At 37.2% G+C, this 14,276-nt stretch overlaps 1 protein-coding gene across 1 annotated transcript in view; it reads left to right on the forward strand.

Moving 5' to 3' along the window:
- Window positions 1-14,276, forward strand: part of LOC126299305 (P-selectin-like) — an 84,190-nt gene that overhangs the window by 6,348 nt on the left and 63,566 nt on the right. The window contains exons 2-5 of the mRNA XM_049991105.1: window positions 8,475-8,681; window positions 9,818-10,042; window positions 10,331-10,525; window positions 11,794-11,988. Coding sequence (XP_049847062.1) covers window positions 8,475-8,681; window positions 9,818-10,042; window positions 10,331-10,525; window positions 11,794-11,988 — 822 coding nt within the window. The remainder of the gene's footprint in view (window positions 1-8,474; window positions 8,682-9,817; window positions 10,043-10,330; window positions 10,526-11,793; window positions 11,989-14,276) is intronic.

Genomic DNA, 14,276 nt, shown 5'->3' on the forward strand with positions numbered 1-14,276 from the left:
AATCACATTTGTACTTTTGCCACAGTACTAAGCAAGAATCAGGCTATACTATCAAGGAGTATCATGAATATCTCTTGAGTTCATGTTACAGTTCTCTTATATTATATTGTACACAATGTCATCATAAAATAACTAAAATTCTGAATACTGTCTCGAGAGTAGTAATTGCAACAAACAGAAATAGATCACTTCATTCATAGCATTCAAGTACCTGCACATAACAGAATATTATTTCTGGTAGAATGTAAATAATTTAGAAGTAAAGGAGGCCACTCTCCAAATAACAGAAGCATTGTCATTGACAGGCACACAAAACAAAACTTTATTAACTTTCAGATGAATCCTTTGATGAGCTGGCATACGTTTACGTAAACCTCCCTACCTTTTAGGGACTGATAACCCTGTAGATTGAACCCTTTACTCTCCAAACCAACCAACTCCCCCATCCCCTCCCACTCCCTTCCCCCCCCTTGCCACCCACCCACCCACCCACCCACACACACACACACATTTGTGCAGCTACATTGTACTAGCTGTGCCCACAGTATTTGTGCTGCAGTTTGGCAAGAGGGCTCACATGCCTGCAAGTCCAGTTGTGTGATACTTCTTGTTTCCTGTTCTTTGGGTCTATTTTGCAAACATGAACACATGTGTTAGTGTTAGTATCTTAGTAATCAGTGTAAATATTTTCATGTCAGAGAAACCACTTGGAAATTGATAGCTTAGGATGTGAGCTAGAGGAACACTAACAACTGTATCACAGGAGAAGCAGACAAAACATGATAACTGATTAGTACATCTCATATGGTTAAAACTAAGCTGAAGAAAAAATTACAAATATTTCACCAGAACATTCAACACACACATATCAAAACAGAACTATTAGAGGAAATATGCATTGATACAAACCAAATATATCAGTAGTTGATTTAGATTTCCAGATTTATAGCTTATTTGATGATTCTATTTTGCACACAATATTTCAACAACTAACCTAGTCATTATATTCATATGCCTGAAGTAATGGTCATTCATGTGCTCACGGTCTGAACTGTAACCATATCGTGAGGAATTGTGGGTGTCATTGTCTCTATTCATTGCCAAGTTTTACTTGCAGCATCTAACACACCCTTTGACGCACACTTTTTTTTATCTGTTCCCAAACTTTAGTCCAAGAAATGCACATCTACTTAATGTCTTATGGTTCCAGTGGGTGAGCTGACTAGTGATACTTCAATACATTGAATGCGGATCTCAGTCCATGCTTAAATCTAAACCTAAAGCCATAAGAGTAACATGTGGCTTTTTAGAGACCACAGTATCACTGGTCTGCTGTGAAATGAGAATATATTTGTAGTCATCATCATCAAGGGCAACTGCTATGATTAGTGGTGTGTGGAGCATAAGGATTATGTTGCCTCGCTTGTATTGTAAAAGCAAAAAGTTGATGACAGGACAGTAGACAATTCAGCAATCCAGTGCTGGGTAACAATAAAATATGTGCAGACAAAATTTTCAGAAGCTCTTCTAACAGTTGGAAATGTGAGCCACTACCCAACAAGAATATCCCTGCAGACTGCAAGTCCAAGAGCACAAAGATTGGTCTATGTAAGAAACACTGCAATTTTATGTATGTTACACACTTATATACACTGATCAAACAGTTTCTTGATGAAAAGTTAATGCATGGGTGGGTACATATTAGCTCTCAAAGATACTTGCCATCAGTCAAGTTGAGTTAATAGCAGATGCTATACAGATGATGATAAATGATTACATGATTTATCCTATCGATCAACACTCATAATGTGATGGCATCAGTTATGTATGAACTTTTGTATCATGTAAATAATGAAGTTTTAAACAGGTATAACTACAATTGTTCACAAGCAGATACACCTATTGCATGATGGAATTTAAGTGTAAGAAGGAAGAAGCCATTTCTGAAATATGTAGCATAAAAAATTATAATTCATACTGTAATGTGACTAATGTATCATGTATTAAAGGTTCCACACATAAATATTTGTAGTAGCCACTATTGTGTAGAAGCCACCGTGGCATCAAATTTGCTCATAATGATTATCTAAATGTGTTTGGCACAGATAATATTTGCTATTACTTTCTGTGGGGAATGTTTCTTGGCAAAAACTGACTTCATCAAAGACTGAAGATACCAAAAAAGATAGTATAACAATGAAAACAATCAAATTTTGACAAAATAATTTAATTGGATAGATAAAAACTCCACTCACAAAGCAACGGCAGAACACACACACAAAAGACAGTTGTAATTAGGCAAGCTTTTGGAGCCAGTAGCTCCTTCTTCAGGCAGAGGGTTTGAAGGGTAAGGAAGAGGGGTGAAGGAAAAGGACTGGAGAGGTATAGGAAAATGAGTAGATTTTGGAAAAGTCACCCAGAATTGTCGGTAAGGGGACTGCTTCTCATCCCGTGCGGTAAGTCTCTCCTAATCCATGGTTCTGGGTGACTTTCCTGAAATATACCCCATTTCCTAGACCACTCCAGTCCTTTTCCTTCATCCCTCTTCTTTCTCCTTTAACCCCTCTGCCTGAAGAAGGAGCTACTGGCTCTGAAAGCTAATTACAACCGTCTTTTGTGTGTGTGTTCTACTGCCACTTGGTGAGCAGATTTTTTATATATATAAAAAAAGAGAGTGATAGTTATGCTCATAAACCTGTCAGAAAATAATTTATGTAGGATGAAACTATCAGAACAAAAGTTTCTGTGAAAGTCTGACATCAGGAAACATGTACTACTTTACTAACAGTGTACATACACCAGAATTCCAGCCCTCATTATTCATTGGTTTTAAACTCTTTCATTAATCATTTGAAATAAAATTTAAATTAAACCTTAAAATTATGTGATGAGATTCTTTAGTTTCTCCCAGCATATTACTTGATTGAACAGACACAGATCTGCTGCCAGTTTATAGTGTTCAGTGGGCACAATATATTGGTGAAAATGAAATGTCGTGTGACGAGGGCCTCCTGTCGGGTAGACTGTTTGCCTGGTGCAAGTCTTTCGATTTGACGCCATTTCGGCGACTTCCGCGTCGATGGGGATGAAATGATGATGATTAGGACAATACAGCACCCAGTCCCTGAGTGGAGAAAATCTCCGATCCAGCCGGGAATCGAACCTGGGCCCTATGGATTCACAGTCTGTCGCACTGACCACTCAGTTACTGGGGCGGACACAATATTGGTGATCAAACATGTCGCCATCATCAGGTGCACTGTCGATCTGTCCTGGGGGCATACAGCTGATTTATATACCCTCCCACTATAGGCTGCTCCATATGCATTTAGTGTGCAAGGGTGCCTGACAGAGGTCTAAGATGTGACTGTGTCAGCAGCTGTGGGCAGAAATGCATGGCTAGATGCCATGGATGTGACAGGACGGATGTAGGCATGCTATTCTCCCTGGCAATGAGCTGGTAGTGTTTGCTAAGCTCATAGTGTTTGCTGACTGTCTTCTTTATTAAGCCCATTACTGGTTCCTAAGATTTCTGAGACTATGGCCACAGTACTGGTTGATACAGTTGTTCTTATTTTGAATTTCAATGAAATGACACTGCCCTTGTCTTTCATCATTTGTGGTAAAATCCTGGTGCATCTGTATTCTATTATGTGAGACAAACAGTGCACTGTAATCACTGAATTGTTAAGATATATCAATTGAGAGGGACTCTAGTGTTCTCAGCAGTGAATTTCAGTGGTGCAAAACATGTCTTACCACACAGGCACAGAATCTGGTATACTGCAGTCTTCTGTAATCAAGGTAATATTTTCTGCTAACCAGTATTACCCATGTTATATTGGATGGGGAGAAGATAGTTTTTACTCAGTAGTATATTAGTATGCATGTGAGTTTTCCTGAGTGTGCAATGGTGAATGGTATAAAAGCTGTGGCTGCCTCTTTTTCTATAACTTAATACACCTCCACAGGTTTCATTGTACTAGTATGGCACACAGCATGCCTAATCTACCATTCTGAGCAACTGTTTTTCTGGAATGCTGTTTTGAGGTGTTCTGGTTTCTTGGAGGGAGGGGGTGGGGGGGGGGGGGGAGGTGAGGGGACGCTCTCTGCACCTGAGATGGACTACCATGTGTACTTGCATTTTGAGCACCCCATCTGCTGACACTATAAACCAGCAGTACAACTGTGGAATGTTTGATCAACTAATATGCTTGGAGAAACTGAAGAATTACGTCACATACCTTTATGGGAAGGAGATGTATCACAGCATGAAGGAATTCAACAAGCAGCACCACTGAAGGTGCTACCTGCTGAGTGAGATGCTGTGCCAAGTATGTGGTGCCAAACTTTGCTAAGGTCATATATCACATTGATTTAGCATCAGCCAGGAAAATCAAGAACCAAGCCACCATTACCATGGTGCAAGATAGGGTATGCTTTAATAGCTGGAGCCTGGGGAACCACCACTCAGGAGCTATTTAACCCACATTCAAAAGTGGCCTACTATTTTAATTCCTGAACCTGGGGGTAATTGGATGGTGTGATGTGGGCAGCAGCCGATTTGACTCATAAGAAGGCCATATAATGTCAAGAATTAATATTTATTCATCTCACAGACAACTATCACTAGCAGACCCCAGCAAAGTTGTCACCATTCTCACAATAATACAGTCAAGAGATGATGTAGTTTCAGGTTTGGACAGGGGACTTAACTTTGCGCCCACAACCAAACCTACAAAGCCAAACATCACCAGCAGAGAGGTGGAAGCCATCTGTGACACGAGAGAGCACCCTGATCTTCTTGTCTTACCTATGGACAAAGGTAACACAATGATGTCCAAACTCACAAGGACTACACTGGGAAGATTCAGAGCATACTAGATGATGACTCCTATTGGAAGATCAATACTGGCCCTGCCAAGAAGGTGGGGAGCAAGACCAGGATACTTCTCAAGGACTCAGATTTACCCACTATTGCTCTGTGCAGGATGGTGACAGCTGTCTGCGTTTATGTACAATTCTACATCCACATCTACATAGATACAGTGCATGGCAGAGGGTACCCTGTACCACTACTAGTCATTTCCTTTCCTGTTCCCCTAGCAAATAGAGAGTGGGAAAATGTCTATCTGTATGTCTCCATATGAGCTCTAATTTATTGCTTCGTGTCTTTGTAGTCCTTACGCACAATGTTTGTTGTCAGCAGTAGATTCATTTGGCACTCAGCTTCAAATGCCACTTGTCTAAATTTTCTCAATAGTGTTTCTCAAAAGGAACATTGCCTTCCCTCCAGGGATTCCCATTTAAGTTCCCAAAGCATCTTCATAATTCATGTTGTTCAAACCTACTGTTAACAGATATAGCAGACTGTCTCTGAATTGCTTCAATGTATTCCTTCAGTCCAACCTGGTACAGATCCAAAACACTTGAGATGTACTACAAGAATAGGTAGCACTATTGTCCTATATGAAGTCTCCTTTACAGGTGAACAACTTTTTCCTAAAATTCTCCCAATAGTCTGAAGTCAACCATTCATCTTGCCTACTACAGTTCTCACATACTCATTCCATTTCATATTTCTTTGCAACATTTTGCCCAGATACAGTGAAACCTCTTTATAACGTTCCTCGATATAATGTTTTTCTCTATGTTACATCTGTTTGTTTTGGTCCCGACTAAAAGCCCATATAAGCTATGTTAAATTTTCCTTTTTACTGTGTTTCCTCTATATTACAATTTCCTCCATGTAACGCTCATATTTTTGGAACCCTGGTCAATTATTTACCTCTTTATAACTTTTAAGTGACTGGATGTAGACGCATCTTTTCCGTTCTGTGGATTCACATTTTGCACCGGCTTGGAAAGCCCACGCTCAGTGTATTTCATATGTCAGTGGCAGAACCTGGTCACCTGACATGTGACACACATTCTGCTTGCGATCTTATTGGCGCCATTTACTTTCACCCATCCACCTGCCGGGCCCCAGTTTTAATTACAAAAAACTAATCATTTGATACATTGATCATTTGAATTGAAATATGACAGTGTTCTGAAAATTTAAAATGTCATCTATGGCACCATTTGTCAAAGCTGATTAGTGGTATCCCGATCTTCAGCAATGCCCTACAATTATTATTTGGAAGCCTTCCTCTTTATAGTGTTTTCCTCTATACAGTGTTCAGAGTTTGTGGTCCCTTGAAAAATGTTATATAGAGGTTTCACTGTATTCAAACAACTTGACTGTGTCATGAAGGTCACTAGTAATATTGTATCTGAACATTACAGGTTTGTTCTTCCTATTTAGCCTACATTTTACCAGATTTAGTGCTAATGGCCATTCATCACACAAACTGGAAATTTTGTCTAAGTTATCTTGTATCTTCCTACATTCACTCAACTTCAATACCTTACCATACACCACAACATCATTGACAAACAACTACAGATTGGTGCCCATCTGTCCATCAAATCATTTATGTATACAGAGAACAACAGCAGTCATTTTCTTTCCTGTCCCACTTCTGCTGCTATCCTTGTCTCAATGAAAAATTTGATGTTCACTTTCACACTGTGGCCCATGGTGCCATCTGATCTCTTAACTGTGACATTTAGGAAAGGTAGTCTTCCCTCTGCCTTGGTCTCCACAATGAATTTGATGTTGGGATGTATGGAATTTCAATGTGCTAGTAAGTCATGGAATCTGTCTCTTCCATCAGGACATATGACAAACATGTCATCCACATACTGAAAAAAGGAAATAAGTTTTCATTTGGATGAGTGTTCCACATACAGATTGGCAACCAGAGTCAAGAGTGGGGTGCAGATTGCTCCTCCCTCCATCTGTTCACAGTAGTCTCCATTAAAAAGAAAATATGCCGAGGTCAGTCAATGCCTGTAAAGGATGATACACTAACTAATGAGTGCTACTGATTTTCTTAGAGGCACCCTGTTGAATAGCAAAGTAATGTCATAAGCTCATCAGGATGTCTGAATCCTTCAGCCCAAAGTTGTTGAGACATTTCATAAAATCCGTAGAATTGCAGGAGTTATTCGGGCATTTACTCATGTACGGAGTGAGGGTGTCTTTCAGCTATTTTGCCACCAAATTTGCGGGAGCTCTGATATCTCTGATAATAGAATGTAATGGTATACCTTCTTTGTGGATCTTAGGGCATCCATAAAATCTTGGTGGTACAGATTCTTATGGTAACAACTCATAACCCTAGGAGGTAAATCTGAGTCCATGAGAAGTGTGCTGGTCTTTCTCTCCACGTTGATCAGATTTGCATTGATCTTCCTATAAGAGTCATCATCTCAGTGTAGTTGTTGTGATTTAGAACAGCCATTAACATGTATGTCTGGTCACTTCACACATATGCACCACATTCAGTAAGACAAATGTGCACCAGATTAAATTTTGTAACCCTATCAATGGCTGCAGCATGATTATGGATATGGTTATGATCTTATTCATAAATATTAATAATCTGCTCTTCAATGAACATGGATGGACATTCTGTACATCAAACCTGTGGTTATGAATTATTGCCTCTGCCTGTGAACAACATGAGGATGATCATTGAACCACTTCACCTCTTGTAGCTGAGTTTGGGTTGCTACTAGTTTGCCTATGTCCATCCATTGCAGTTTATCCAATTAATATCTCCATGCCATTCAAGCATATTATGTAACTCACTCATCTTCTGACCCCTCACACAGCACTTACTGACATGCCACTCTCAAATGTGCAATTGTCAATTGTTCGCTATATACATAGGTTGCAAGCAGTTTTTAGAGGCATAAGTGTGATGCTGGTCAATGTAAACAACAAAGGTTCTCACTACCTGAAAAACATGGGAAGCTCCTTCTGCATCCAAAGAATGTATAAACATTCCTACTGATCAATTATTAACTCTGTAAGATGAAATAAAATAACTACTATTTAAGTGGATAATATAAAAGAAAATAATGGTTCTCAGTTAAATTACATGACTGTGTCATTGGCAACAGTAACCAAAATTTAAGCAATAAGTCTTAAAAAATGAAAAAAAAGTGTAGAACTATCTTTCTATCAGATGCTTAATACAGCATTTAAGACAGAATAGTTAGGGAACAGCATGTTCAAAAAATGTAAGAAGAGTCTTCGCAGTGGTAAATGTACTGAAATGTGCGCAATGGTATTGGTAAAAGTAAGTGATTATGACATTGCAAGTTACACTAAGACACATCTCTAAGTTTTGAACAATAAAATTAAAAACAAGGAAAAACTATAAACACGGGATTTATGTCAGATATTAATTTAAGAGAATAAATCTTCACGTAATAGAGGCACCGCATTTTGTAGAATAAGACAAACTACACTCTTTTAAAATAAAGTACCAGTTCAATCTTAATGTATTATTTACGGAACATTGAAAAATTATTTACTTTTTTCCACATTAACTGGTTAATTTTCACTATATTTTTTTCAGCACCTGATGATAGAAGATTGGTTGCTGTTGACAGAGAGACATATATTTATAAAGGGCACAAATATACATTCCATCGTGAGCGTGTGACATGGGAGGAAGCTGCACAAATCTGCTCAAATGAAGGGGGATATCTTGCAATCTTGGAAGACATGGCTGAAACTCAATTCATTACTGAAGCTATGGCTGGTGGATTATGTTTCTTTCACCGTAAGTTATTTCATCATATTACAGTATTTTCAGTTATGAGTATTTATACATATGATATTTTTGAGATAACTGCACTTCATTTAAAATGAAGTTCTATGTCCAATCTGTTTTTGAACTTGAAGCTTTATGATTTTAGAGTTACGAATAATTATTTTTAACTGGTCTTCAGTATTCTGTAAAGTAGCACTCGCCATATTTTGTAGTCTTTTGACAAGGAGACCTTTTGGTATTCTCAGGATTGCTGAAGATTTCAGAAATCTGGACAATGACATTATATGAAAGAATATTTGCAGTAGTTTAATTATAAATATGTTCAATCACATTTCAGAGTATGACCAAAGTTTATGTAGATTTATGTCCTTAATGAATGGGAAGTGTCATAAACTTTTATATTTATCTGCAACTTGAAGATAAAGAAGATGTAATTCACAGGAAAGAAGAAAATGAACTCCTCTAAATCATGACACCACTGTATAAATTTTTCTCTCTCACTACTGGACAGTACTTATTTTGTATTAATTATGAGGTATCATTCCAGCATTATGTCCTCTTGGATTGAAAAATGTAATCAGCTGCCACAGTACACAACTGGTGGAAATATTTAGTCATATTCACCATAAATCACTGTTACACAAAGGCAAACTGCAATAGAATGAAGGAAAAATATAATTTTTTTTGCCCAGTATATCAACTATACTGCATAACTATGAACTTAACCATTACTTGTACAACCAGTCAGATACAACTTTTGAAATGTACTTTGGACTTCAAACATGAGAATGGCCTCTTACTGAAAGTACAGACACTCAGACATTTGTATAATAAACTGTGGTGCCTAGAGTAAATCATAATCCTCAGAGGAATAAAATGATCATTTAATTCATATTGTTCCACAATGTATATATTCTCATTTTGTGTAAATATGTCAAATGGCTGATAAGATGACTTACAATATAAATATAAGATGCCAATAGTACAATACCTTGAGCAATCAGGCTAAATATAAGACATGGAAAGCTTTGATCATTGACTGTGTATTTTATGACCCTTGAAACAATATCAATATGGGGAATATTTTATTTCCAGTTCTCATAGATTTTGAAGACAATGTAAAACTAAATTATTTATCTTTTCAGCTTACCAGAATATTTGGATAGGTGGACGATATGTTGAAGGAAACTGGATGTGGGTTCCAACTGAGGTAAAAATACCAAGTGATATAGGAACTGATGGCTATCCTCCATGGTCTGTTGATATTAGCACGGACAATTTATGTTTAACAATAAACAGAAGATTCATTACACGCCCAATTTTATCAGATCTCAACTGTGAATGGAAGAGGAATTTTGTCTGTGAACGTGGTAAATTATCCTACATTTAACACAATTTCCTTAGTCTTCATGAATTCTTTTCCTGTAGTTATTATTGTTATTTTCAACAAATAAAAATGGAGGTTAATATAATATTGTACTTACCAAAATTTATTCTGAACATTAACCCTCCAGTGTCATAACTTATTTCTTTATTTTTATTTTGAGAGTGCAAAAATTAAGGTATTATAATGCCCTTGGCCTATTAATTCAATTTTTATGTACTATCATGAAACAGTTACTGTAAGCACATCAAATAATTTGTCAATTATATTTCAGGTTGTGCTCAGTTGAAGGATGGTGAACGACAATACTGGGATCCTCCTTTGTGTTCTCAGACTTTCAGTGAAATTGGAGATGAATGTAGCCTTATTTGCAAAGATGGATATGAACTTAGTGGAAGTGCTACAATCACATGCACTCTTGATGGCTGGAATGGCACTGCTGGTTTGAATAAGATACCTGAATGCAAAAGTAAGTGCAGTAACTATTACAAATTTACCTCTGAAAAGAACATTTATCTGCTTCTTGCTGTATTTAAATGGACTACTAGTTGTTACTAATTTAACTTTTTCAGAAAATGCTTATAATCCATGTATTTAAACAGTAACAACTCAAGGAAAGCTGGTAGAGGTGATTATAGAAACAGAATACTAAATTTTGGAGCTTGTAATTCCTTCATCAGGAGAACAATAAAGGTAGAAAAAGGAAGAGTAACCTGTTAATTATAGAAAAAAACTGTATACAGTTACACACAATCTCTAAAGATGAAGGAATATGAAAAAAAAACTAGAAGAACAGGAGATTGCTGTGGTGAACAGTTCAAAATACCTGGGCTTACATATTAAAAGCAAATTAAACTGGTCAAACCACACCCTTAATCTGTGCAAAAGACTGATTTCTGCAATTATGCTTCATGCTTTGTTTACTCTTATAAGAACATTATTTTTCTATAATAAATTTTCAGTAATATTTATTTTCTGTAATATTTATTTTTTATGTAATGTTTAATTATCTGTAAATTTATTTTTCTGTAATAGAACTTAAGTTGCAGATACTTTAATGTGACACTGACATGTTCCATATTTTGTGATATATTTAGAATGTGGATCACCAGAACACAAAATAAATAAATCAGAAATTAATAATTATAGTTGATGGTTGGAAAGATAAGTTACTCCTAAGCTGTTATAATGTATCAGGTGTAGGCTTGCATATCATGCAATACAATAGACATAGCTAATGCTGTATATCTCACAGTGAATGTGAATGATGTGTTAATTTGATCAAAAATGATGGACAACCCTATACATCAAGACAAATATTAACATAAGATTGTACCATTTACTGCCCAAAAAGCTATTTTACTTCAACTTACCAATAACCCCTTTATATTTGTGGTACAATCCAATATGTGAAATAATGTCTTAATTTATGTAATAAATGTGAGCAGGAACATTACATTGTCCAAGGGTCACCTATAGACATATTTATATAAGTTACAGAATTTTTTTTTCCTATGGGATTGGAAAACTTATTTTTAGGAATTTCCTAAAATTAAATTTAATGTTAATAAGTATTCATTATATATTAATCTGGGATATGTCTTCATTTACCTGTAATAAATTGAAAATGCTACCAATAAATTTTGTAATAATCTTGACATATTAATTCAAATTTTGTTCTGTCATCATACACTAATAAATGTGACCATCACTGATAATTCATCAATTTTATTTCAGGTTGTGCTCTATTGAAGGATGGTAAAGGACAATACTGGGACCCTCCATTGTGTTCTCAGACACACAGTGAAATAGGAGATGAATGTAGCCTTGTTTGCAAAGATGGATATGAACTCAGTGGAAGTGCTACAGTTACATGCACTGCTGATGGCTGGGACAGCACAGATGGTTTGAATAATCTTCCTGAATGCAAAAGTAAGTACAGTAATTATTTCAGACATATCTCAAAATAGAACATTTTATCCACTAATGAATTCATGTAATATCAGCTATTAGTAATTTTTATTATTTATTGAGACTTTCCTCAATATAAAAGTTTCTCTACAAAATAACAACACATTCAGTTCGTATTAAAATGAGTATTACTTAAGTACTGTTAGTAATTTAATTTTTTTTTCAAATATCAAGTATGAATCTAGATAGGGGGAAAGTTAACTGGCTAGCTGTTGGTTAGGAGGATAAACTGCTCCTAAGATCTCCAAGGGTCATCTCAAAACACATTTGTTTAGATCACAGAAATGACAAACCCTGATTTGGTATAAACACACAGACATTGTTTCCACTCAGTGTTATCATGAAGAATGTGGGCTTCTTAATACAAGGTGCTATCCAAAATTTTTGGGAATGGTGCTGCCATCTGTTGAAAACCTTACCTTTGGACTAATGGTCACCATCACCCTTGAAGTAATTTCATCCGCACATACACACTGGTCCCAGCACTTCTGCCACTGGTCAAACATTTTCTGAAAGTTGTTCTTTGAGGGTGTTTATCACCACCAGCGATGCTTCTAGAATCCTCTCTAGAGTGTCGAACCAATGCCTTTCAACTTGAGTTTTGGGAATAGCACAAAGTTGAAAGGTGCCAAATCTGGTGGCTATGGATTGGTGGGGTACAAATGCCATGTTCGTTTTTGCCAAAAAGGTCCTGGTGAGCAAGTACGTATGACAGGGCGTGTTGTCATGATGCAGCAGCCAGTTCCCTTGACAACAAAGTTCGGGCTGTCATCACCACAAGTTTTCACAGAGCCATCACAAAACATCACAGTAGTATGCAGAATTCACTGTTTGGTTGGGTGGGATGAATTCTTTGTGCATAATTCCCGTGGTATCAAAGAAAATGATGATCATGCTCTTCACTTTGCTCTTCACCTGTCTTGATTTTGGGTCTTGGAGAACCCAGGCTCTTCCACTGGGACGATTGTTGCTTTGTCTCTGGGTCATAAGCATAAATCCATCTCTTGTCACCAGTGATGATGCATGACAAGAAGGCTGGATCATCAGATGCGGTCTGGCGAAGGTCCGTGCACACTTGAACATGACCTTCTGATTGGCAGTCAAGATCCATGGCACAAATTTTGCGGTGACACAACACATGCCCAATTCATCAGTCAACATTCATTGACACGTTCCATAACCAATACCCACTTCCTCCTCAAGGTCTTAAATGGTTCGATGTCAATCCACATGAACTAGTTGTTTTGAAGCTTGGCAACAATGTCTGGCGTTGTGCAGCTAATGGGACTTCCAGTGTGAGCATCATCTTCAGCATCTATATGGCCAGCCCTGAACTGAATGCCACTCAAACACACATGTAAGGCTCAAGCTCTGTCCCCCAAATACTTATTGAATCATTGAAAGGGTCTCCGTACCACTTTTCCCAAGATTTGCACAGAATTTGATGCACACGCACTGTTCTGTTCATGGATCCATTGTAAAATCACCACACACCAAGCTCAGAGTATTATGGAAATCATTGTGGACATGCAACATGTCCTTGCAGCTGAATGCCACTCCACACACTGACTCATCAGATATGCAGCTCTTGCCACCAAGAGGTGCAAAGATCTACTAGTCCTACTTTCCAGATGGCAGCACCAGTCCTGAAAATTTTGAATTCCACCTCATAATCCTGTCAGTCCAAATAGTTTTGAAACTGGATTAATAAAAAAAGAGGGAAAGATTAAGATGGTGATTTTAATGCTTTGTCTGTGCTACATAGTCTCCCCTTACTTGAGTACAATGCATAGAATATTCATACAACCACGTGAAACTGTCAGAAAAGTCCTTCTTTGGGATGTTCATCTCAAGCACCACATTGGCTTGGATGCTGATTACATCATCAAAGTGTTGACCTTTTATGCAAATTTCTGCATTTTAATGTTCTTTAGTAGCTTTGTGTTGATAACATGAAGTCTTGTCACATGTGATCATTTTTTCCTGAAAAGAATTATCCATATTTTTTGTTTCAATGAAATCATGGTAGAAATGCACATATAATTGGTTCTTTTTGGTGAGCCAATTTGTATAAGGCAAACTATGCATGCACTTTTCTCATCTTCAAAACATTCTGGAGAGTGTCTTGAACACATGATTTGAAGATGTTGCTTAACTGTGATTTGCCACACATCAATTTCAGGGTATTATGGTTGCACATTCACTACATAACCCTGGCTGCTTACCACTGACTGGTCAAATGAACAGCT

Source organism: Schistocerca gregaria, chromosome X, assembly GCF_023897955.1.
Source record: "Schistocerca gregaria isolate iqSchGreg1 chromosome X, iqSchGreg1.2, whole genome shotgun sequence".
NCBI classification, from domain to species: Eukaryota; Metazoa; Arthropoda; class Insecta; order Orthoptera; family Acrididae; genus Schistocerca; species Schistocerca gregaria.